Source organism: Electrona antarctica (genome assembly GCF_951216825.1).
Source record: "Electrona antarctica genome assembly, chromosome: 8".
NCBI lineage: Eukaryota > Metazoa > Chordata > Actinopteri > Myctophiformes > Myctophidae > Electrona > Electrona antarctica.
Window position 1 is genome coordinate 44,514,180 of NC_136789.1, and position 25,475 is coordinate 44,539,654.

Genomic DNA, 25,475 nt, shown 5'->3' on the forward strand with positions numbered 1-25,475 from the left:
TCAGAATAAAAGTGTAGTTAATTAAATAATTATTACATTACATTATTAGTATTATTATTATTACATTACAGTTATTGTGAAGACTTAGAATTTATAATTTTAATGTGCAAATTAAATTTTCAATACTCTAGAGGGTACTCTTATTTTGAAGAGATCATCCACCGGAAGTCTTATATTTGCTAGCTTAGATTTGCTAAAAAAACAGTGCCCTAGTAGGGCTTCGGAGGTGGCACATGCGCAGTGTGGTTGTAGACGAGGAAAAACAAAAACGGGACAACCGCCACGCCGAAAAACATTTAATTTCTGACCAAGGTAAACCTATTTTACTGTCGTATACGCGTCTCTGTTATTACATGCGCGTTGTGTTTCATTTAGCGTTAACAAATAGCAGCCAGAAACAAGTTCATAAACATAATGTAAATTGTGTAATGTAAATGTTGCTGTATTGGTCTGTGTGTGAGGCCTGTCTTTGTGTGGTGCCGATCAGGCAGCAGCATGCTGTTTTGTACTAAAAGTTGATTTATGGATTATAATACACGCTTCCTATATGTCCGCTTACTCTAAATGTTGCATAAAACATGTGTGGATTCGTACTTTGGGGGCTGATTGTTATTGTTCGTTTGATTAGGGCCTTTGTGCCCCAGTCGTTAGCTCTTCACTAACCCATTCATTCCACCAGGCTAACCGGTAGTAGGATTAAACAGATACAATCAGTTTCTATTTACAAAAAACAGCATGTAAATCGGATTGATGACAGTTGGCAAAACAGCAATTTCGGCACATTATTAAAACATTTTAAATTATACTCGATCGATTTGTTTTCTGGCGTTAGCAAGATAGCTCACCAATGCTTACGTGTTATCAATTTATTATGTGAAAATCAAATTTACCGTCCCTACAATCAGAATAAGACACAATTTGAGATGGGAGGGGGAAAAGCCTATAATTCCAAATATTTTCACTTTGAACAAAGTCAGTAAATATGTATTTATTTTCAATAGGGGGCGCCATACTGTAGTAGTTAGAACATGAAGCCGTTGGCTTGATGGCCCGGGTATCGGAGGAGACCCGAAGCTTTCTTCACCCTCCCAATGACTGATTGTGGGGGTTAGCAGAGATGGAGTACTTGTAGAGAGGCTGGGGAATTGGGAATTGGCTATACTAAATTGGGACTTGAAGGGGAGAAAATGTTTTTCTTTTTTCTTGAAGGGGCATGTTTTGCACAATAAGTCTTTTCATTATGTCTGCCCACGATCTCTTTGACTCATACAGTAGGCTACATTTGTTTACCTCAGTCACTGATACTAAATCTGATATTTTATTTGTATTTTGTCTATGAACCTGTGACTATGAACCTGTGACTGTTATAAAACGGAAATAAAAAGATTTTGAAAAGAAAGAACATGAAGCCTAATGGTCTCTATGCATGGTTAATGTGAGCAGGACAGGGACAAAATAAAAATAGTGATACCTGTGCATCATGCCCACCATGTGGCAGTAGTATGAGAAAGCATATTTGGATTTTCTTCTTTGGAAGTTGTTACAATATCACAGAAAGGTGTGTGTGTTGCACATCAAGCCATCACAACCCGGCTGGGTCTCAAAACCGCTAGCAACCATGATAGTAGTAGTTAGTTACATGGCTGTTACTTTGGCCCACAGGGCAGTGCAAGGGTCTTCAGAGTAGTAGATTTTTCAGCAGATGGTGAGCAGAGTTGAGCAACGTTTTCAAAACCCATGTACTTAGTTGACTGCAATTCCCATGGGCCTGTACTCTTTCCACCAGGGGACACCTCCTTTTTCTTTTCTTTTTTACACATATTTTTGGAGAAAATGGGTGAACAAGTTGTGAGTTTGTATGTCTGACTGCTATTTTTGACAAATGTTTGGAATTGCCCCCAAAATAGATGGTCACTGTAGAGCTCAAGACTCTGATAGGAGAGTGTGGGTTGTCCCGAGTTGGTATGGGGCTGGGATGCTATGATTCATGTGGTTAATGTTGTTAAATTGTCACCACTCGCCTCCAACAAACACCAACATACTGATATAAACTTCGTTTGGTCACAAGTAAGCTGCCAGCTGTACTGGAGTGACGGAAACCCCAGGCAATTTGTGTCTTTTAATTAACTGAAGCTGTTGAGAATAATTATTTTCGTAATGCAGACGCAGATCCGACACACCAAAGGTCCAAAATGCAGAAATCACCCGTCGCTTCTGACAATGCGTTGGTCCGACATGCGTTGCGCCGTGGTTAGGGTTTTGGGTAGGGTGTCGGTCTAATGACAGATCTAGGAAACGGGGTCTATTTTGTCTTAAGTATACCTATACCAACCTGTCGGGGGATCGCTGCTGTCTTTAGCCGATTTAGCCTCTAACTATTGGATCTGTCTAATAATTTCAGGGCAGCAGATTGAGGATGGCTGATGAGGGCTATGTGGTAAGGATAAGGGGTCTGCCATGGTCCTGCTCCCTGGAAGAGGTTTCAAGATTCTTCTCTGGTAAGATGAATGCAGTCAATGCATCATACAATTATTGGATAGAGAGAGTAATGGATTTTAAAAATAGGTAGGTTAAAAATTCTGCTAATTACACAAGGAAAAGTGGCCAACAACTGCAGTGGTATCCTCGTAACAGACTTTCCAGAATTATATAAACACATATGTACGTGTGAGTGTAATATGCGTACTAACACTAGTTCACTGGCTGACATATCAGACCTCTGGTCATCAGACGCTGGACTTCTAACTGCCTAGATAAGAATACGATCTGGTGAGGGTGCATTGATGATACACTCAGGCCTATTGCTAATTCTTCTGTGTGGGGGTGGGTGTGGTAGGAGGTCATAAATGCTAAATCATGGGGGCCAGGTGGCACAGTCAGTAGTGCTGTCACCTCACAGCTAGAAGGTCCTGGGTTCGATTCCCGCTGGGGGCATGTTCTCTCCTCTGCGTCATTGTGCCCATACCCGAGGTGGGGTTGGCGAAAGGGCCCTTCTGTGTGGAGTTTGCATGTTCTCCCCGTGTCCCCTAGGGTAGGTACCCTCACAAAAAACATGCAGTAATCCTGGTCTCTAAACTACCTCCCCCTGGCCAGCCGGGGCGCCTGATGGAGGAGAAAGGAACTGGTCGGAATAACGTGTTCATTCCACGCGTTACGTCCGGCCGGGGAATCTCTCCCCTGTCAGGTGAAAAGAAGCAGCTTGGACTACTCATGCATAGAAGGAAGCATGAGGTCAGTCCGCTGCCCCCCCCCCCCCCCCCCCCCAGGTTGGCAGTGTAGCGCCCAAGATTGCATTGACACTGGGTGAAAAAAATGGGTTGAAAAATTGTGGGATAAAATTTTTAGAAAAAAGAAAAAAAGCTAAATCATGACACTGGATGGATTATTGCATTTTTTCACAAATTGACTTGATTTGCCTCGTTCCAGACTGTAAAGTGGCTGATAATGGTAGCAGCATCCACTTCACCTACACCCGAGAGGGTCGGCCCAGTGGAGAGGCCTTTGTCGAGATGGAGTCTGAAGAGGATCTGAAACGGGCTGTTAAGAAAGACAGAGAGACCCTGGGACATAGATATGTAGAAGGTAAGGGAAAACGTGAATAACGACGTGTAAGGTGGTCCTTCGTCCTTTCATGTATGAGACAATGAAGGAAGAGAACACTTACTGTGTAGAAATACAGGGCATGGGAGGAAATAATGATAAGAATAAATAAATGTTCTGTTGTTCCTGGACAAAAGACGGATAGTGTTAGCAGACCATTTAAGTATCATAATATGCTGCGTCTAGGAAATTGCAATCATGTGACCAAGTACTGACAGGCTGTTTTGTATAAAACGTTGAATGTATGGAAATAATTCTCGACTAATAACAAAAATTACTAAATTGGGTATATATATATGTTTACACATCACAAGATAAATCACTTAATCATGACACCCGAGTTGGTGTTGGCTAGACCTCACTCTCGCAGCAACTAACTATGACACTATGACACATTTTATCAATATGATGGAGCCAAATTTTAAAGTGTGTGTGTGTGTGGCAGTGTTTAAATCTAACAGTGTGGAGATGGACTGGGTTTTGAAGCACACCGGCCCAGGTTGTTCAGAGCCTGAGGGGGAGGGCCTGGTCCGACTGCGAGGTCTCCCCTTTGGCTGCAGCAAGGAGGAAATTGTTCAGTTCTTCTCTGGTAATGAACACTACCTCTTCCTTCTCTCTCTCCCCTGTCCACAGCAATATCCTCAGTGTTAAAGGAGAATTCCATGCTAAAAGGCTAGTTGTTACGTCCCCACCAAGAAGTCCACATGTTATTTTGTGCAAAAGCGCATTATTGGCTATTTCCCCTAATATAAGCCCTAAATGAATTGAATTGCATTGAATTGAATTGAATGGGGCATTGGGGTGTTTTTTTTTTATATATCCTCTCTTCATAATGTAAATAGTATACCAAGCGACACAATTTACTACTTATTTCGATGGAAAATAGCAAATTAGCACAAAAACCCAACCCCCATTGAGGGCTTATATTAGGGGAAATAGCCAATAATGCACTTTTGCACAAAATAACACCTGGAGCTCTTTGGTGGAGATGTAACAACTACAAATAAAGGTAAGAAAGCCTTCTAGCATGCAATTCTCCTTTAATGATAAGGAATGCTCCACTGTCATATTTGTGGATATTTGTGACATTAACTAGGCTGTCAACTGATGCTATATTTAATTTAAATATTTTGATCCCATGTAATACCGGTTGAGTAAATGTATAATAAACATATCATTATTTTTGTTTTGTGCAGCACTATATATTATTGTAGTTGTAATGTAATTTCATGTTTTTTTTGTTTGTTGCTGTGATCTGGAAATGGCTTACCAATTGAATCTATACCTGTCTTTGTTGTAAAGGATTGGAGATTGTTCCCAATGGCATCACGTTGCCCATGGACTACCAGGGTCGTAGTACAGGAGAGGCCTTTGTCCAATTCGCAAACCAAGACATCGCTGAGAGGGCCCTAAAGAAGCATAAGGAACGGATTGGACACAGGTGACTGACCAGTGCAGAAAGATTAGATGCACAATACTGAACTTGTAGCCCATATCCGATAATTTCCATAGTCATTTTGGCCTACATTGCTTTTAACCCATTTTGGGCGGGAACCCCTTTTGGTGTTAGCATTATGTTATGCTTTAGCTATTGAACGACTGACATAGAAACATAGCTTTTTCAGAAAACTGTCAGGATGTAGAAGACATTTTTAGAATCTGATCTCAGGTCAAAATGGGTTAAAAAAACAGCTTTATACAGTAGGGGGGGGGGGGGGGGGGGGGGGGTATAATGGGAAAACACTAACCCACCACCACAGAGACCTGGGGTCATTTCCCAGCAGTTGTCTCTGCTTGACAGAGCACTCCAATGAACACATTTGGCAGTGTTCACAGATGGGAAGCCAGCAGAGGACTGTGTCCTTTGTCGAACTAGTAGTTCATTTGCCAGCCGTTTTGGAGATATCCTCCTACTTAACCAATGCCTTTCCCCCCCTTTTTTCCCCTTCTTTTTGGTCTGGTGGTTACCTCTAAATGAAATGACTTGAAGTGGATGGAAACAATTTTGCATTGTATTTGTCATACAAAGATGCTCTCCTTCATATTGGGACGGTATCAGGTTTTGGTTTCAAAGCAGTAGGCTTGTCAGCAGAGAATTTCTCCGATGTTAAAAGCCCCTACTTTGAATTTACAAATTGTATTGGTAGGCACTGAGATATCCAATTCGTCTGGCTACGCAATATTTTAGAATGAGAAACTCCTGTTGATGTTTTGGGGCGCCTGTTAAGCGGTGTGACCTCCCAGTAAAACTCCTCGTTGTCACGTGAAAAAGAAGCGTTGACATGTGTATTGGAGGAGGCACGTGGTTATATACAGTTTATATAAATACTTCACGTGTTATGTGTCTGTAGGTACATTGAGATCTTTAAGTCGAGCCGGGCAGAGGTGCGGACCCACTATGAGCCTCCTCGTAAAGCCATGGGAGGCATGCAGCGGCCAGGACCCTACGACAGGCCGGGGGGAGGAGGCAGAGGGGGAGGTTACAACGGCATGAGCCGAGGAGGTTCCTACGACAGGATGAGGAGGGGTGGGTACGGAGGTGAGGAGCAGTTGGACCGCTTTGGCAAGGTCTATAGAAATTGCCCTGTAAGAAAGAAAAAAAGTCACAGGCGAAACTCCTTCAGCAAGAAGACATCACTTCACTCCGGGCCACTTCACACCGTCTGTTGCAGTTCTTGTGTAAATAACCTTCCTCTTCCCACTCCTCTCTTGCTCTAGGAGGTGGCTCAGATCGCTATAGTGACAGTGGTTCTAGCTTTCAGAGTACAACAGGACACTGTGTCCACATGAGAGGACTGCCCTACCGAGCTTCCGAGACGGACATATTCAACGTGAGCATGAACACTCACATACTGTATATACATTCACACACATGTCAATTAATACAATTATCCTTGAACCCTCAGTTCAAGTTGTGTTGCATGTATTTTTTCGTTTAATTAACAGCACTGTGTGTCTTCATGCAGTTCTTCTCTCCTCTGAACCCTGTGCGTGTGCACATCGAGGTGGGACACGATGGCAGGGTGACCGGGGAGGCAGATGTGGAGTTTGCCACACATGAAGACGCCGTGGCGGCAATGTCCAAAGACAAGGCCAACATGCGTGAGTCTCTTTGCAACCCCAGAAATTATTCCAAAAAATGGTTGATGCTGTAAACAAATATTGTCGTTTTGAAATACATCTTTTTGTATATGATACAAAATGGATTAATACAAAAAATAATGAATATATTCAGGGTTGCAGTTATCGGGAAACTTCAATCCAACCTTTATCCAATCGTCCCTACATTCAGAATGCATATAACAGTGGGTGTCTTCTTGTCTTCCACAGAGCATCGTTATGTGGAGCTGTTCCTCAACTCGACAGCAGGGGGCAGTAACAGTGGCTATGGTGGCCAAATGATGGGTAGGTCTCAAGAAAGATGAGCCTGGCCTGGGCCGTGGCTCAGCGGTCCAGGCACCTTGGCTGGTAATCCAGTCTGGCAGTGTGCCGCGGGTTCGACTCCCGATCCCGACGGCCTTTACTGCATGTCACCCCCCATCTCTCTCCCCATTTCCTGTTAGCCTACTGTCTGTCCCTCCATAAAAAATATAAAATAAAGGCGAAAGCCACAAAAAAAAAACCATTTAAGAAAGATGAGCCTGACAAATAACTTAAATTCTTATTTTGAAAACGGCAAAGAATGCAATAACTCACAATCACAGTGGATGATGACAAATATAAGAAACGGCTAGACAAACATGAGAAGGGCGCACAGCACACCAATACATTTCTATGTTTATAAGGCGATAAACAGAAAAAGCCGCACACAAATAAAATGGAAATGTATTCAAAGTAACCAACGTTTCGACCTGTAAGGTCTTCTTCAGGGAATGAAAATATAAAACTGAACATGTGTCACTTGGAAGTATGTAATATTTTAGTGCCACAGTGCCCAATGAACAGTTTGGGTGTGTTATAAATGTCAAATATTTCTTCTTTTGGTAACTTTCTTGCTGTGCACATGCACAACAAATATCACATTGTATTTCCAACCACATTCTTCTTCAAGGGTATTTGTGAAGATCCAATAGTCCACAGGGATATTCATACACACAGTCAGTGCTCAGTGGTGTCTTCCCACATCGGTGTGACTTCTCTCTTTAGACCACTCTTCTAATAAAGGCGCCCTGTTACCAAAGTGTTGAAAATATTGAAACCCTCGGCAAGCAGATAAATGAGTCAAACTCACACCGCATCGCAGCGGGACACTGTGAACTTGTAAATTGGCTATTTTCGGCATGCAGCCAAAAATACATTGTTAGTCAACTAAAAGTAAAACATTTCAGGTGACTAAAATAGGGCTAAAACTTAAAGGGTGGGAAGCAGAGACATTTCCTTTTTAAAATAATGATGCATATCTATCAAAGACCCCCTAAGGATGTCCAGTTAAAAAAACAATTTAGAAAAAATAAAATACTTAAGCACAATTGTAGTTCTAAGCATAAAACCTTCCAAACCATTCAGTATTTTAGCCATGACGTGAGCGCCCCCTCCAGAGATACTTCCGGGTCCTACTTTTGTGTCGCTTTTGTGTCCCGTTTTTTATTTATTTATCCCATGCAGCTCCGTATGACAAGTCACAGAACATCACTCCATTCACTACTCCATACACTGCATAAAAACTAGACGGTAGGCTATGCACAAGACAGAGCCTGACTTCCACTTCCAAAATTGCACTAGGCGCTGATCAGCATTTGTTGATCACCCTTCAACACACAGCCGGCCCCGGGGGTGACAGACACACAATCCTCCCCGCTTGGATCATCACTGGCCTACAAGGCAACCAAAGGCACTCCACCTCCATAGATTAAAGGCCTGATCCTTGTTCTCATGTTTGTTTCTTAGGTATGTTTTTTTTCTAGACCACAAATGTTGAGAATGTAATTTAGATTTACCAGTTTCATAGTTTACCTGGAATTGGAGTTTCTTCATGGCATTATACTATTTGCCATTTGTATGTGATTATTTCTTATTGCTCTGGATAAGAGCGTCTGCTTGTGGCAGCGGTGGCCGAACGGATTGCAGAGCGGTCTTGATACCGGAAGGTCGCCAGTTCGAATCGGCGGTCCGACACGTTAAAATTACCACCGCTGAAGTGCCCTTGAGCAAGGCATTGAACCACTACCATGAAATGTTCTATGAGCAGGGCCTGGCTGGAAACAAGTTCTTGAGCTTAGCCCAGATACCCTGGGTAAATATAGTAACTTTGCTTTGCTTTGCTAAATAAGCTAAATTGTAATGTTATTCGTCTCCTAGGTAACCAGTCGTCCTATGGTAACCAGGGAATGGGAGGAGGCTACTCTGGAAGCTACAGCAACAATTCGGGCATGGGGGGCTACAATGATTACAGTAAGCACCAACTCCCTGATCTCTCTCTCACACATAGGTTATTGGTGTTATAATGTAATGTAATGTAAGGCATAAAATTTTATCCTGACATGGCAAGTTTATTTGTATACTAATAGAAGTATACGTTTGTGATGGCCAGTGCTTTACAGAAGGCATAAAACTGCATCTACAAAGAACTGAATGAATTATTAAATGGATAAAGCTGAAAAAAGAAATAAAAACAGTGTTGGAAAATCATCAAATTACAATTATTGGTTTTATTTACTTATTCTCACTTATTCTCTCGGCAGTAAACTCATATTCATCAGAAGTATCATATTATGCTTCTGTTCTGCCACCGACATGTGAAATGGTCCCAGTCATTTACTGGGCCAACCCCTCTGAATAGAGCTTGGCATGTTTTTGTTTAACATCCAGGGCTCCCTGTCTCTCTAGCTCTTTAGTGAACAGAATATACATTTTCAGGTGGATCACCAATTTCATCAATCAGGATTATTAGCTTTGATTTGATCTTCACCACTTCCAATTTAAATTGTTTATCCTGTATAAATTCTCTCTCCTGAAGGGATGAAATCGGAATCCAACCAGGAAAAAAAATATGTTCTGTTCACAAAAGAGTTAGCCAGACAACTATTCCACAATCTCTGAATGCTATATAGAGTCTGGAACTACACCTACACCGACTGTAAAGACGTAACGGAAGTGGGGAGGATGCTCCTCGTGATAGAGCTTCCGTTGCTCCAGCCTGCACAGTCTGGCAACGCGAGACTAGAGAGACGTGTTAACACACATAAAAATAAGAATTACCGGTACACCACCTTTAATGTTGTAGTGTTTCCCCGAACACTTGCTCTCAAAAATATTGGGAAAATAATATAGTTGCTACATACATTCATATTTTATTTTTTGCTTTTGTTTATTACTTAGAGATCCTGATGTATCTATTCCTCCTTCTTGTTAGGTAACCAGGGCGGAATGAACAGCAGTTACTATGGCAACAGCCGCAGCATGAACGGGGGATGGGGCATGTAACCATGGCGATGGAAGGGGGCTGGGGGTCGATTCACTTGGCTTCATTCAATTCCGTACACCTTGTTGTGTGACAGATGGTGACATGAGCATTTCTTATGAATGAGTTCTGAGTCGGGTTTTTTTCTCTTCCCTTCAGTTTTTGAATGCTTAAAGTCAATCCTTGTGGACCGACTGAATTCAGAGAGAATTGAACCCAGTCCCAGATGGGTACTCCAGAACATTACATTTGAAAGAGTTGGGACAACAGTCCAATAGACACTTTCTGATATGTAAAAAAAAAATGTATTTATTTGTGTTTTATTTTTCTCTTTTCAAGTAAACATTTGGTTTTGATTTGTACCTCTCAGCGTGACATTCGATTTGTAGGAACTATTAAGCTACCAATTATTATGTATGTCATATGCCCATGTCCCAACTCATCCATGTATAAGGTTCTGTGATACCTCAACAGGTGCCATGTTTCATTTGGGAGGGGTATTTTTTGTTTAGACAGATTTTTGTACAGATTAGATTTTTATTCTGGTACCAACCTGTGTGCGTGCGTGCGTGTGCGCGCGTGTGTGTGTGTGTGTGTGTGTTTGTTTGTTTTTCTTTCCCCCCCTTTTTTATGCATTTTAATACCAGAATACCAGGTTGGTACCAGAATACCAGTTTGGTACCATCCTTGGAATGCATTTCAGGTATTTAAAGAATATTGACTTCAACATGTACATTTTGATGACCTTCTGTAATGTCTGTCTGGTTTTATCAAGCTCATCTCAACCAGTTATAATATTTGAGAGATCTTTTTAAATGTTTTGCTTGGGCCTTTCTACACTGTGGAGGGAAGGATTATTTTTTAACACGGCACATGACAACATATAATTTGTGTTTATGTTAAGAGATGATGTGTAGAAAAGTTGCACAAATGTGTCATTCCCAAACTAGACATGAGGACACAAAATAAAACCTCATGTTGTCTAACCCTAGCGCCCCCCCTCCTCTATTCTGTATTGTCTGAAAATGTAGGTCTGGGAACTGTTTCATTTTCAGAATGTTAAATGTGTTGCAACCCTGCATTCGTTCTATGTTTTTGAATCATACCAAAACTGTTCTCATTTGTTACAATTACAATTGCGTCAATGTTGATGAGACCATCAGTGGTCCTCTCTAATTGGACAACTGCCCACCATGTGTCTGCTTTTCTTGCTTCAGGTGCTATTTGGCCCTGGCCCACTGGTGTTGTCAAAATATAACCACTTGAACCCTTGTGTCCTGTCACTTGGTCAAAATAGGTGTAATAGACACATTGTGAGTTTCCATATCAGCCGTTTTCAGCAAAGATTTGGTCCAGAGGATCAAATTAGTGGGCCAAGGATGGGCCCCTGTGGGACCCCGGTCAATGAAATGTATAGGGTTTAAGTGGTTAAAACAGGATCTTGTCATCTTTTTGTTGCTTGGTTTCTCACGGTTTCTGTATTAGTGTTTTTGTTTGACTCCCCTCTTTAAGAATGTGATTTTCAGTGAACGAGTATTTGGAACAACAAATACCCCATGTACAATTTGGCCAAAGACTGAAGTAAATAATTTACTTCAGTCAAGTAAAGTAAAGGCAATGTTTTGGAGATATTTAATATCTCAAGCTTTGCCGTATTTGGCCCTTTTTATTTAGAGGTTGCATATCTTTTTTTCATGTATTAATTACTTTATTTTGCATCTAACACATGAGCAACAAAATGTATTACACTGAGAGAATGTCTGTTGTATAGAAGACGTAATGAAGCGCACAGCTCATTTGAGTGTGGAAGGAGTAGCAGATCTTTTAAAACGTTATTGTCATAACTTTTACAAATCCCACTTGTTCCTTTGGTTCGCTGTCTTAAATAAACATTGATACCAATTACCAATGCTGTGTCTTGAATGTGAGTGAACTGTGTGCAACAGACTTGTAATGTATTTGAACCTGGAAAGAGAACAACCTTACAACCTTTGTTTCAGCTTTGCAACCATACTCCCCCCTGAACCCAAAGACTTTGGTTTCCTGGGCGCTGCCCGGCGGGTCATGGGTGATTTAAACTTTGTCTTTGTGCACAAAGAATGGCAAGCTCTATGAGCATACAGAAGCTATTTTTGGTGTGTGCCACTCGGAACACCTGAGCATGAATTAAGCATTACACAGTTTTTCCGTGCTTGATATATTTTGTGAAGCATCCAGTGACCAGTGGTGTTGGTGTTACATTTAAAATCCTTGCTCCCTGTGGATAAAATAGTATAAAGGCTTAACTGACCTGGCCGATTGCACTTTGACTATAAATGTGTAAATGTACTTGTCATAAGTGTTAGGTACAATCTGTCACCAGTAATCTGGTGTATATATATATACATTTCTATGCGCTGCATGCTTCGTGCTTATTTTCCATAATAAACTATTTTTCAATTTACATTTAAAATTGGTCATAGTCACTTCCAGGTCATCGCATTTGTGATGATGGCTATGGACGTTTTTTAGCCCAAGGAGTGTTTTGTGCAAAACAAACATGCTTGCAATGGATTCTGAATCATGAAAAAACCCTCGTTTGACCCCTCACACAAATAAATCTGGTACATTTTGCCTGCATATAGGTTATTGCGACCGAAGGTCACGTTTACTATGAAAACCTGCATCTCCTGTCCATTTAGTCACCCACGTCTCCATATATGGTATCGCGCCTAGTGACATCTCGTGACAGAGACATGGATCTGACCTTGTGACATAACATGACATCATGGAGACCCTTAGTTCTCCATATATGGTTGTCAGTAGTGATAGTCATGCCAAAATGCCAGCGCTCACCCAGCACTGCCAGCAGTCTGCCGTCACCCAGGCGGATGTGTGTGCGCGACCTCGCCCTTTAGGGCGAGGTCTTCTCGCCCTCAGGGCATCTTACTGGTTAATGGTACCCCAACTTTCAGCAACTGTCACAGATTCCCCTAGGCCTAGGGAAACTGAATTTCAGTCTTTGTGAGATGTGTTACTATTAGACACCTTTACAAACACACAATACATTGGTGAAGAAATGTATTGGTATTAGGATTTTTTCTCATATTTGTTTAATATTCCCCCTGGATATATGCTATGCATTGAGGTTGAGTAAGCTCAGGACTCCTACAACAATAAATCCATTACTGTGGGAGTAATGTAATGTGACTTGATGAACCAAGGTATTATAATATATCGGATGCGCCACTAGAGGGGGATGTGTCATCTTTCCCTCGTGTTTCCCCATAGAGATTTGCGCATGCGCTGTGTCTGTGTTACGCCCTTTTATTGTCCATCATGGCTGCGCCCGTAGACCTCGAATTAAAAAAGGTAAACGTTCAACGTATTCATCATTTATCCTCCTGAAGTAACCGACGGTTCGATTTATAATAGTTGCTGTTGCACATAATGTATTATTGCATTCACGGTGACGTTTTAAAGAACAATTGCACGACAAAAGACACGCTACTGTGCAGTAGACTAAGACATGCAATCATTTAATAACTACAATGGCTGGTTTTGGTTGAGGGTGTTTAGTAATAAGTACTTTGCACTCTGAGCAATATATACAACATATATAATATATAGCTATATAATATATAGCTAAGCTAACCCTTAGCTGTTATGGTTTGTTATTCTTAATTAGGCAACTTTGGGAGATAAAACACGTTAGCCCCTTTTTTCGGGACCCTTATTTACCTTTTCTGTATTTCTGGAGACCCTCTCCCCAAGTGTAGACTACTGTCTGGGCTATCATTAGCCCGTCTCCGGACCCCCCGGGTTGAGCTCCTTTGGACCCTACGTGGTAGGGGTCCAAAGGAGCTCAACCCGGGGGGTCCGGAGACGGGCTAGGCTATCATGTGAATTGAAAAACGGGAATTATGTCGGATACATTAATGTATTAATTATCTGGAATTACCTAATAACTAAGGTAAATCAAATCATAATAGGAATGTCATTTACATTGTGAATGTCAGTCTAGGTGACATAAAAGCACATAACTAATTGACGAATTTCTCAAGCTTGTATTGTCATAAAGCAGAGGAAAGGAAGATTAGGTCCCAGGTTCGATTCCCAGCCCTGGCAATGTGTCAAGGTATTCCTGAGCAAGACACTTGAATCCTAACTGCCCTTCGCCCTTCGGGTTGTGCAGTGCGTCTTCTTAATGTTTTTTCTGAAACACGAATATATTGCTATATCAGTGGAGTGGTGCTCAAAACGTTATCATGTCAAGGAACCCCATCTCAAATATTTTGTTCCAGGGCAGGGGACCCCCAGAAGCATTTGAGATTTGAGTTAAAGGACAACTTTAGTTTTTTTCAAGGTTCATGTTTTAGGTTGTTATTAGAGAAAGTAAAAGATGAGTGTTAATTCTTTTTCATTTGCTGCTTTCTTTCGTTTTAGGGATTTTAGCTGTTTTTGACAGGGGGGCGGGGGCATTCGAGCATGGGGCTAAATATGTATTTTTATTTTTTATACAAAATTTTATAGCGATTTATTTTTTTATTATTTACTATAGTCTGTCCTACTAGACCCCAACAAATTACATCTGGCCACAAAAGATCACAGGATCTACTGATTGTGTCAAACTGACATATTGAGCCTATGACACACAGTGTGGCTTCCCCCCAGTAGGCTACCTTCACATTCAGTAGATCCTGTGATCTTTTGTGGCCAGATGTAATTTCTTGGGGTATAGTAGGACTATAGTAAATGATAAAAAAAAAAAAAATCGCTATAACATTTTGTAAAAAAAATACATATTTAGCCCCATGCTCGAATGGCCCCCGCCCCCCTGTCAGAAACAGCTAAAATCCCTAAAAGAAAGCGGCAAATGAAAAAAATGTAACACTCATCTTTTACTTTCTCTAATAACAACCTAAAACATGAACCTTGGTTGAAAAAAACTAAAGTTGTCCTTTAAAAATGTTAGATTTAAAAAATGTTTATATTCAAAGATTTGCACAAATCTTTGAGATTTTTCAAAAATAGGCAGATCTACATGTAGTGAGGGGGGGGGGGGGGGGGGGGGGAAGACACGCAGCAAAGGCTGTCGGGATCGGGAGTCCAACCTGCGGCACGCCGTCAGACGGTTGAACTAACCGTCCGGGCCAGTTAATTCATCTTTGAATTTGATTGAATGGTCTCTTGTCCCGCCCGCCTCCAGGCCTTCACTGAGCTGCAGGCTAAGATGATTGACACCCAGCAGAAGGTGAAGTTGGCCGACCTGCAGGTCGAGCAGCTGAGCCATGTGAAGAAACACGCCAAACTGACGCACGCCGAGATCGCCACTCTGCCCGACAACACGCGCATGTACGAGGGCATAGGACGCATGTAAGTCACCGCATCACCGGCATTTCTTGACAGAAGTCAAGAAATGCCGTGGATTTTTATGAAACACAAACTTTGCAGATAAATCAAGCTTTCTGTACAGCTGCAATGTTGGTGAGTTTAACGTTGTTTAGTACAATCAGATTATGATAGGATGTTTCTGTTTGGATGTATGGGCTGTCAGTGGTTGTTGCAAAATCTAGTGGCTAGGCGGCGTTGTGATTTTCCAGGATGTAGCTGAATTATAGCTTCTATACAACAGAATTTGAATTTCTTTCATGTTTTTCATCTTATGCTGTTTCAAAATGTATCTCTGGGGTTCTTCATATAACTTTATTGTATTTAAAATAATGTTGTACCTTTATGATATGTTATCCTAATTGTATGATCTAAATTGATGGCAAAGACTAAAGGTATGGACTACGGTACTAAAGGGACTTTCTTTCAGTTAAAATAAGTGTAGTCTATATTCTGATTCAGTACACATCTCTCCAGTTCTTTACTAAACAGAAAATGCATTTTCAGTTTGGGATTGTATCCAATCAGGAGAGAGAACTCACACAGGATAAAGCCAGTATAAACAGGTACATTTGGAAGTGATAAATCAAAGATATTACCAGACCGAATTTGAACTGGAACACTATAAAATTTAAGCTGGGTACTCTCTCCTGATAGGCTGAAATATTGCCCCCTACCCGAAAATGTATTTTCTGTTATTAAAGAGCTAGAGATCCTTGTTAATCTACTTTAACAAAAAAATCCAGAAAATAAAACATTTGCAGAAATGTCCAAACTACAATGAAGATAGCGGTGTGCATCTAGTGTCCAAACCAGTATTGTAACTCCCTCCTTACTGGCCTACCGGCATGTGCACTTAAGCCCCTCCAACTGATCCAAAATGCCGCAGCCCGCTTGGTCTTCAACCAGCCAAAATTCTCACACGTCACCCCCCTTCTCCGCTCCCTCCATTGGCTCCCGGTCGCTGCCCGCACAGAATACAAAACTCTGATGCTGGCATTCAAAGCAACCAAAGGCATGGCCCCCCCATATCTCACAAGTATGATCGTACCCTACAAACCCTCCCGCGCACTCAGATCAGCCAACGCAGGGAAGCTGGAGGTACCTTCACTAAAAACGCCGGGACAACGCTCCACACGTCCCAAACTCTTCTCCCTTCTGGCTCCAAAACTATGGAATGCACTTCCCATCACAGTCAGAACTGCAGCCTCACTCCCAATCTTCCGCCGTAGTCTGAAAACCCACCTCTTCAGACTCCACCATGGCCCGTAGCACTTGCCCTAGCCTAGCCCCTTAGATAGCACATTATGTAGACTTAGATAGTATTTTAAACAGACTTATAGCTTGTTACGTAGACAGCTCTAGAATTGCACTTTATGTAGTCATAGCACTTTATAGTACACATGTATAATATATTATATAGTATAGTATGTATAGTTTACATAGATACTCCACTGTTACGTTCTTAGTCTACGCATGATTCATGATAACTACTTTTTATATATGTGATGTATGCCATGCTTTTGTTATTGCTTAATGTAAGTCGCTCTGGATTAAGAGCGTCTGCTAAATGCCTAAATTGTAAATCTGGTGTTCCGTCTGCTAAGCTTCAAATAACATGGGAGACCACTTCCAACCGCTGCAGATGTTATGTGCTATTTACTGTATATTGTATTCACATTTTTCAATCAGAGATTGGTTTGGCTTATTTTTGAGGGGCCTCCTATATACAGGTTTAATGTTTGTTTCAAAAACGCCATTGACAATGAAGGGATAATTTACGTCATCTTGTCCCTAACACAAACATTAAATGTCATTAACAATAAAGAGAATTTAATGTTTGTTTTGTCACAGTTTGTTTTACATCACCATTACATCACCTAATCATAGTAACATGAGTTAGACTTTAATATATTGGCGCCCCTCACTTCACACGGGTGTGATTTTTATGTGTGTGTTCTCGGTTCTGCCTCTCAGGTTCATTCTCCAGTCCAAAGAAGAGATTAACAACCAGTTGACAGAGAAACAGAAGACAGCAGACGAGAAGATTAAGGAGCTGGAGGTGATTGAAACACAAATGCACACAGTGATCGTACCGATTACACTTTTTATTAACGATTCAGAATACTTTGGGTTGAATTAAATTGCATTGATTTGGGTGATCGCATAGAGAAGCATTGCTAGAAACATAACTCCTTTAAAACCATTGTTTTCCTATCATATGGCATGCCTCACGAATGCTACTCTCGCAATGTTACATGTACCTCACATTTTCCAGGCTCTTTTGGGTACACCAAAATGAGTTGCACTGCTCAAACCAGACCACAGGTGCTCATAGCTATTTTGCCTGATGTCTCACTACAAAGTGTTTCAATTCTTAATTCATAATGTGCGTGTGTCTGAGAGAGACTGAAAGGGGGAAACAAGCGAGCGTATGATAGAAAGTGAAATTGAAATATATATATATATATATACAGGTCCATCTCAATGAATTAGAATATTGTGTTAAAGTTAATTTTCTTCCGTAATATAATTCAAAAAGTGAAACTTTCATATATTCTCAATTCATTGTGCATAAAGTGAAGTATTTAAAACCTTTTTTTGTCTTAATCTTGATGATTATGGCGTACAGCTCATGAAAATCAAAAAATCCTATCTCAATGAATTAGAATATTTTACGAGAAAACTAAAAAATGTTTTTTTAAAACGAGAAATGTCGACTATCTGAAAAGTATATTAATGTATGCAGTTAAAGGGTTAGGGTTATTCATGTCCAGAGTCTCAACACACGCTGCTGGAAAAGGAAGATCAGCATCAACATAAAGCTTGTCAATGTACGGAAGCACACAGTGCTATAAAATATCATAATAGATGGTTGTGTTGAGATTCTGGACATGACAAAACACAGTGATGATTTAGGCCGTGTTGGTGTTGATCCACTGACAATGGTTTCAACACAGCCATCTTTTTAGAGTACATTGTGCTTCAGTATGTTGACAAGCTTCATGGAGATGCTAATTTTCCTTTCCAGCTCGATTTGGCACCTGCCCACGGTGCCAAAACTACTAGTAACTGGTGTACTGACCATGGCATTACTGTGCTTAACTGACCAGCCAACTGGCCTGACCTGAACCCCACAGAGAATCTAGGTTGTATTGTCAAGAGGAAGGTGTGAGACCTAAAACTGAACAATACAAATTAATTTACGGCTGTTATCAAAGCAAACCTGGGCTTCTATAACACCTCAACAGTGCCACAGGCTGATCACCTCCATGCCACATCCCATTGAGGAAATCATTTTTTCAAAAGTATCCCAGACTGGGTGCCAGATGGCCAAGTGGTCCAGGCGCATGCCACATATAGGCTTTGGCCTGACAGCGCGTCTCGTGTTCGAGTCCCGTTCATGACAACCTTTGCTGCATGTCTCTCCCCTTCTCTCTCTCTCCCTCTTTTCTGTCCATCTTCACTTGATACTATCAATTAAGGCAGAAAAGCCAAAAACAAGTATTTAAAAAAAAAAAGTAGCCCAGACCAAGTATTAACTGCATACATTAATATACTTTTCAGATGGTCGACATTTCTCGTTTCATCATCAAGATTAAAACAAAAAAAGGTTTTAAATACTTCACTTTATGCACAATGAATTGAGAATATATGAAAGTTTCACTTTTTGAATTATATTATGGAAGAAAATGGGCTTTTACACAATATTCTAATTAATTGAGATGGACCTGTATATAGAGTTTGGAATGATCCTTTTGATAACAAAGGCTTATGTCCCTCGGTGAACAAAAATGCTTATATGACTGCGGTCTGCTACTGTATTTTGGTAGTCCATTTTGTGTCTATATGTTGTCAAGTGGTGAATGTATACTATTTAAAAGTTGCTGCAGACCTCTGTGTAACAGTGGCTTAGGAGTAATGTGTTCAGCTTGTCTTGTCCAGTGAGCACAAATACTACAGCATCCAGTAGTGACATTTCAAACAACCAGTTTAAGTCATGGATGATAGTCATGTCTGCATGTTGTGTGTGTGTTTAATGTCTTTTCTACAGCAAAAGAAGATGTACCTTGAGCGCAGTGTAAAGGAAGCCGAGGACAACATCCGAGAGATGCTGCTGTCTAGGAGAGCCCACTGATACAACATACCCACGCAAAGCTAGCCTACGCCAAGATCCTGTTGTCCAGAAAAAGCTCAGTGACTCACATTCATTGTTTTCTGTTGCCTGGTTGCATTTGAAACTCAACAGTTATACATTGGCACCATTTTGCAATCCTCAGTGCTGGTCCAAAACTAAAAGGACAAAGAAAAGAAGAATAATTGAGTTATGGCGAGTGTTCCTTCGCGGCAGTGATGCTTAGCTGTTCCATTTCCACGCATGGTTTAACGCTACTGTAGCAAACCTTTGGTCAACTGAAAAAAAGAAGTTGTTTTTGTTTGTTTTTGTTTTGAAAGGACTTTTGGCTTGATATACCTTATCTTGCTTTAGTATTCCACTATTGCTGACTTAATAATTAACATAACATTGTGGGTGTGCACACACACACATGCACACACCCTAGTGGTTTACATTTGTATGTTGAAGTGCACTGTCATTGTAGCTGATTTGTTGTTTCAGTCAGTTTCATTAAAGCGAATCCTACATGTTATCTATCTGTCCATACATTCTGTGAACAGTTGAAGTAAAATGTTTGTTTCCAAAATGATGTTTGTATAGTTGGCTATACTGTAGAAAAATGTTTGGAATCTGACATAGAAAAGTGGATAATCAATGTTGTTCAAACCAAGTTCTCGTGAAACGTTCTCACAACATCATTCTCCCTAGTTCACTAAGTTATCCTGTGTTGTCTTGGTACATGAATGTTTATCTTGGCTACAGCTTATAAAGCCATTTTGGTATCTTTCTGGATGCAACATCATTTATGTCTTTAAGGCCCACCTTAGCCAGTTTATATAAGTATTAAAACCACAGTGCATGCACAACTTCAAAAATGAAGAGGCTTTATAGGTGCACAGTAAATATCAATAATTCAATTAAAAGAGAATGAGCCCAGCACTCAGTAATGTTTGTAAAGTTTATTTGCCTCACCCTTTACAACTGAAACAAGTCTGTTGTATAGCCAATCTCACCCCAACACTGAAATAACACGGATTGGCAATTCCGTACATACACTACTAGTAGAAAACCATTGAATTGAGTGCTGGCGAGTGCAGTACCTAACATTAATCTAACTGAGCTGAATGAAAAACGTTGGTCAAAACATTTTTGTATCTAAAGCCTAACTATTTTTTTCCATTCTTCTCTAGCATCCCAAGTAATGTACAGAACCTGGCATTGCAAGGAATTCACTCCCAATTAGTAGTTGCATCACAACTGATTACTCTCTCTGTCTCTCTCACTGGTCTGCAGTGTGTGTCACGTGCAGACCCCATCTTCAATAATACTGCAAGCAGAGGTCATCAGGCTATCTTCACCTATCACATATTGTACCCTGTAACTAAGCACAAACTGACTCGTTCTTCCACAGATAAAGTAGTCAGTCTTGAAGATAATTTTGTTTGAACTATAATTCTTTTTGGGCCTTTTCAGTGATGTCCTGGTTGGCGAACTGGATAAAGGCCTCTCCTGTACTACGAACCTGGTAGTCCATGGCTAAATGTGATCTCTTTCTAGCACTGCTCTTCACATTTATTCTGTTGCATAGATTCATATACTGTATTGTATTCAGAGGCTGGGCATTGTATGGTGTGTCTGGAGAGTTATGAAGTTAAAAGTGATTCTCTCATACTCTTTCCCCAGTACCATCCAATGTTAATCAGCAACCATTTGGTCACTCCTGCTTCTCAAACCTCTTTGAGGTCAGATTCGTGTGCATTTCCATAGCATAGTTTATTTTAATCATCAATCGATAGATTGTGTTCTGGCTTGGATCAATGGAAAAACATACATTCAAGGACAGCTCCAGACTAACAGATAGTGTAAAAGCGATATGCATATGCTTTTATGGGCTCCGCTCTATGCTATGAGGTCTGCTGGGGAAACTGGACTACAGGGGCATTTCTGCAAAATAGACCCATGGCAAGTCATTTGGGAACAATATAAGTAGGAAAATGTTATTTAATCTGGAGTTGTCCTTTAATAATTAAAAAAAAACATAATCTTATTATTTTTTTAATTATTGGTGGCCCACTTGTAATATCCTCACGGTCCACAGGTTGGAAATTCCTGGTCTGGTGCCTTTGAATAGAACCCCTAATATCTATCCCAGGCCACAGTAGCTCAATATTAATATTACTGGACCCCCCCCCCCCCCCCCCCTCTCTCTGTCCAGGTGAAAGTCCATTACTCTGAGAAGCAGATGATTAACCACTGACTTAATTTCTTTATGAAACAACAGCCGCTCCTGGCGGTGACATCACACACACACACACACACACACACTTCAAACTTTGAGAAGCGCATGCACGCGTGGCGTCTCCAGGAAAAGCATTTGCACACTGGATTGCCACATCAACATTCTTTCTCTCTTCTCTACCTTTCTCTGCCCACACACACGCGCGCACGAACACACACGCATTTGCGCACACATGCCGATGTCTCTAGCATTTCCGCCGGTCAGTCACCAGGCAGTTGACCAGCTGAAACAGATGGACACCAAACACAAGGTATGTACCAACTCTAATGAGTTAATATCTGAAATCCAACACTCGGCACCTTTGAAATACAATCCAGTTTAAAAACAAGAGAACAGAAAACCACTATTACAGTAAAACATAGCATGACACATATGCAAAACTACATCAAAAAACAAGAATATAAACCTGAGAGATATAACGGTGATGTTGCAATTGTTGTACAGTACAGTACAGTATAGTACAGTAGGCTACAATCTACGTGACTCAGATCTAGTCTTTGTATCACATTTTCATCATGGAGCAACGTGGTAGATAGTTTCCACTACTTAGTTAGTTTTAGAAAGTCTGTCTTAGTACTGCAGTACTCATTGACCTGCTCCTGGATCAAGCTGAAAGTCACTCTGCTGGGGAGTCATGTCCCACTTGGTAATATGTGGCATATCCTCAACAGCACATAGTCGATATTGTATTTTATGTATGTACTATAAAATATAATACAGTTTATTATCAAATACCAGCCTGATGAGAGGACCAAGAGGATGTTCTTGCACTGACTGATTCACTCTGGGCTGGGGCTGATACGGCAACTGACCAATCAGTGCAAGATTGAGTGCCATCATTTGCTTAGAGCAAGTGATGATATTCATGGACTGTAAGGCAGTATCTCATTTACAGTAATGGTAATCTGCTTATTGTGACCAATAATTAGGACGACCGTTGAGCCGATTCTACTCTATGGCTCCGAGACATGGACACTTTCAAAGAAACAAGAGAATCAGTTGGATGGCACTTACACCCGCCTTCTAATGAGAGCGCAAAATCTGTCTTGGAAGAGCCACCCATCGACTAATCTAATATACGGCAACCTTCCCCGTGTTTCTTCACTGGTCCGATCCAGAAGAGCGCAGTTTGCCGGCCACTGCTACAGAGCTGAAAATGAGGTTATATCTTCCCTTCTTCTCTGGAGTCCTGCCTCAGGGTGGACCAGAGGTAGAAAGCTGTCGTTCTCTGATGTCATCGCTAGGGACATATGCTTCAGTAGGCAGGAACTGGGGGTGGCAATGAAGGACCGGTGCTTCAGTAGGCAGGAACTGGGGGTGGCAATGAAGGACCGGGAAGTCTGGCGTAGCATTGTGGAATCCATGATCTCGACCGCGGTCGAAAAATGATGATGATTGCGACCAAAGGTCGCAGTTAACTATGGAATCGTGCACCATCAGTGTGTTGGTCGGGCACCATATATGGTGCCCAGGTCTCGTGACATCATGTGACATCACCAGGGATGTAGATGTGGAGACCATGATGTCATAGTAAATGCGACCTGCTGTCGCAGTTAAGCCCATAACTGATCATCAATATTGGCCAGCAACTCTACAACAAACCCTTAGATCTCCATATATGGATATATGTCAGAACCTGTTCTGACATTCCATATGTTGATCCTTACCCACCCATCCTTCCTCTTCAATGTCTCCCTTTTGACTTTATACCTGTCCATTCAAATTTCAAACTCTAGACGGGCCTGCCCCAAAGTTAGTGCAGCCGCGCCCGGCAGCAGGCGAAAACTAGTTTTTAAACGGCGAGGTCGCTTCTCGCCCTCAGGCGTCTTACTGGTTAATGTAAAGTACTGATCCAATGCTATTTTGTGAATAATTAAGGCTATTGGTATTTGCGAAAACCAATTATCACACATATTCATCGTTGCCCTTTGTTGGATGACCTTGGGCAATGATGAAATGCCCTGGATACTAATATGTATACAAACATGCATGTATGTTTGTACATATTTATTAAAATAGAAGCATTGAAACTTTAGGGCAAGATATGTGATGTGTGAATTGGCTTGTCTACTCATCCAGGCACCCTGGGTTAAAAATACATACATTTTAACTCAACGTTAAATCAACACTGAGGATTTTACTGTACAAGTGAGCCTAATAAAACCTGACTCAAAGATAACCCCCAACATAGTTAATCATTGTGACCTCTTAAAGGGATAGTTCAGATTTTTTTAACTTAAGTTGTATGAAATACTTGTCATTAATATAGTGGTTGCAACTGTATTAATTGATTGCCCGAGTCCCATGGTGGGAGTTCTGCTCTGGTTTTGGTCAATATTAAGTAGTTCCGGTCAATTTGTGGGGGGCACTGGGGCCACGCAGTAAAAGTAAATTATTAATCCACAAAACAAACGTAATTTGTATTGTTGACCTATTTCTAAAATATTAGCGCGACTTTCGTTCAACTGTGACCCCTCTATCACATGGAACTATTTTTTGGGCGTAGTGATATGGACACAAAAAACATAGTTCTGTGTGATAGAGGGGTAAAAAAAGAACGGAAGTTGCACTAATATTTTAGAAATAGGTCAACATTACAAATGACGTTAGTTTTGTGGATTAATTTACTTTTACTGCGTGGCCCCCAGTGCCCCCCACAAAATGACCGGAACTACTTGATATTTCACCAAAACCAGAGCAGAACTCCCACCACAGGACTCGGGCAATCAATTAATACAGTTGCAACCACTATATTAATGGCAAGTATTTCATACAACTTAAGTTCAAAAAATCTGAACTATCCCTTTAAGTTCAAAAAATCTGAACTATCCCTTTAAGGTCACAGTGACCTGATTACACTAACCTGACAACCCACTTTTTATGTAGATCCATGTAGTTGTACAGTAGATCATTTCTAGATTGTGTGTGTGTGTGTGTGTGTGTGTGTGTGTGTGTGTGTGTGTGTGTGTGTGTGTGTGTGTGTGTGTGTGTGTGTGTGTGTGTGTGTGTGTGTGTGTGTGTGTGTGTGTGTGTGTTTATTTTGCCTTCAGAATCATGATGCCCTGGCAGCGGGGCAGAATCATGATGCCCTGGCAGCGGGGCAGGAGCATTGGCCAAACAAAGTCAAACAGCCAATGGATGAGGAGATTGGGGCGAAGCAGCCAATCGGTCCACAGAAGGCAGGTTTGGACATGATCTACACAATAGAGGATGTTCCACCCTGGTACCTGTGTATACTGCTGGGTCTACAGGTATACACACATGCACACACAGTCGCACACATGTACACACACACACACACACATACACACACAAACATGAACAGCCACAGATTTCCAAATTTCCAAATTTATTTTCTAACCTTTAACCCATAATCCTGTAGAATGTAGATCCTATGTCAGAAACCTATGTCAGACATCCCTCTGAGTTTGTAGTTTGTATTCACATTCATGGTAAAAAAAACTACAGCAGATTAAGTAAGGAGCACAGCTGTAACTAATCTAATTAAAAGTTGGCGATAGATTTATAGGTGTGGCCAGAGCCTTGGGTGTGCCAATGGGCAAGCAAGCATAGACGGTCGTCAACCTTCTAACACACCCATTATTAAGCCATTTTTTATCTGAGTAACTGCAGCTGCTTGATCACCTGGTCAGTCTTATGCTGCCTGCGCCATGTTTTTACCTGGCTGT

At 41.1% G+C, this 25,475-nt stretch overlaps 3 protein-coding genes across 4 annotated transcripts in view; all 3 read left to right on the top strand.

Moving 5' to 3' along the window:
• Positions 1-209: 209 nt before the first annotated feature.
• LOC306928345 (heterogeneous nuclear ribonucleoprotein H2-like) lies at positions 210-11,903 on the top strand. Of its 2 annotated transcripts, none has more exons than XM_079508381.1 (11): positions 210-312; positions 2,402-2,498; positions 3,427-3,582; positions 4,046-4,189; positions 4,903-5,041; positions 5,952-6,139; positions 6,319-6,431; positions 6,567-6,702; positions 6,931-7,005; positions 8,899-8,991; positions 9,953-11,903. In XM_079508381.1, the coding sequence occupies exons 2-11, from the start codon at positions 2,417-2,419 to the stop codon at positions 10,021-10,023; spliced, it is 1,197 nt and encodes a 398-aa protein (XP_079364507.1). In that variant the 5' UTR covers positions 210-312; positions 2,402-2,416; the 3' UTR covers positions 10,024-11,903. The 2 variants fall into 2 exon arrangements, with proteins under 2 accessions (XP_079364507.1, XP_079364508.1); XM_079508382.1 differs by having other exon boundaries at positions 5,952-6,127.
• Positions 11,904-13,228: 1,325 nt separating this feature from the next.
• On the top strand, positions 13,229-20,019 carry pfdn1 (prefoldin subunit 1). Its single transcript, XM_079508385.1, has 4 exons — positions 13,229-13,351; positions 15,189-15,355; positions 17,348-17,432; positions 19,425-20,019. The coding sequence occupies exons 1-4, from the start codon at positions 13,319-13,321 to the stop codon at positions 19,506-19,508; spliced, it is 369 nt and encodes a 122-aa protein (XP_079364511.1). The 5' UTR covers positions 13,229-13,318; the 3' UTR covers positions 19,509-20,019.
• A 4,901-nt stretch (positions 20,020-24,920) lies between these two features.
• The window catches only part of slc23a1 (solute carrier family 23 member 1), a gene marked incomplete at both ends in the record, with an annotated part of 11,319 nt that continues 10,764 nt past the window's right edge, over positions 24,921-25,475 (top strand). Inside the window, one exon of the mRNA XM_079509060.1 lies at positions 24,921-25,037. Within this exon, the coding sequence (XP_079365186.1) occupies positions 24,921-25,037 (117 nt within the window). The remainder of the gene's footprint in view (positions 25,038-25,475) is intronic.

Excerpts from the sequence above, each read along its gene's own strand:
- LOC306928345 (XM_079508381.1), top strand. The coding sequence starts at position 2,417 with ATGGCTGATGAGGGCTATGTGGTAAGGATAAGGGGTCTGCCATGGTCC. Across the intron at positions 2,499-3,426 it reads GGTTTCAAGATTCTTCTCTG|ACTGTAAAGTGGCTGATAAT; the intron begins GTAAGATGAATG and ends GCCTCGTTCCAG. Across the intron at positions 6,432-6,566 it reads CCGAGACGGACATATTCAAC|TTCTTCTCTCCTCTGAACCC; the intron begins GTGAGCATGAAC and ends GTCTTCATGCAG.
- pfdn1 (XM_079508385.1), top strand. The coding sequence starts at position 13,319 with ATGGCTGCGCCCGTAGACCTCGAATTAAAAAAG. Across the intron at positions 13,352-15,188 it reads TAGACCTCGAATTAAAAAAG|GCCTTCACTGAGCTGCAGGC; the intron begins GTAAACGTTCAA and ends GCCCGCCTCCAG. Across the intron at positions 15,356-17,347 it reads TACGAGGGCATAGGACGCAT|GTTCATTCTCCAGTCCAAAG; the intron begins GTAAGTCACCGC and ends TCTGCCTCTCAG.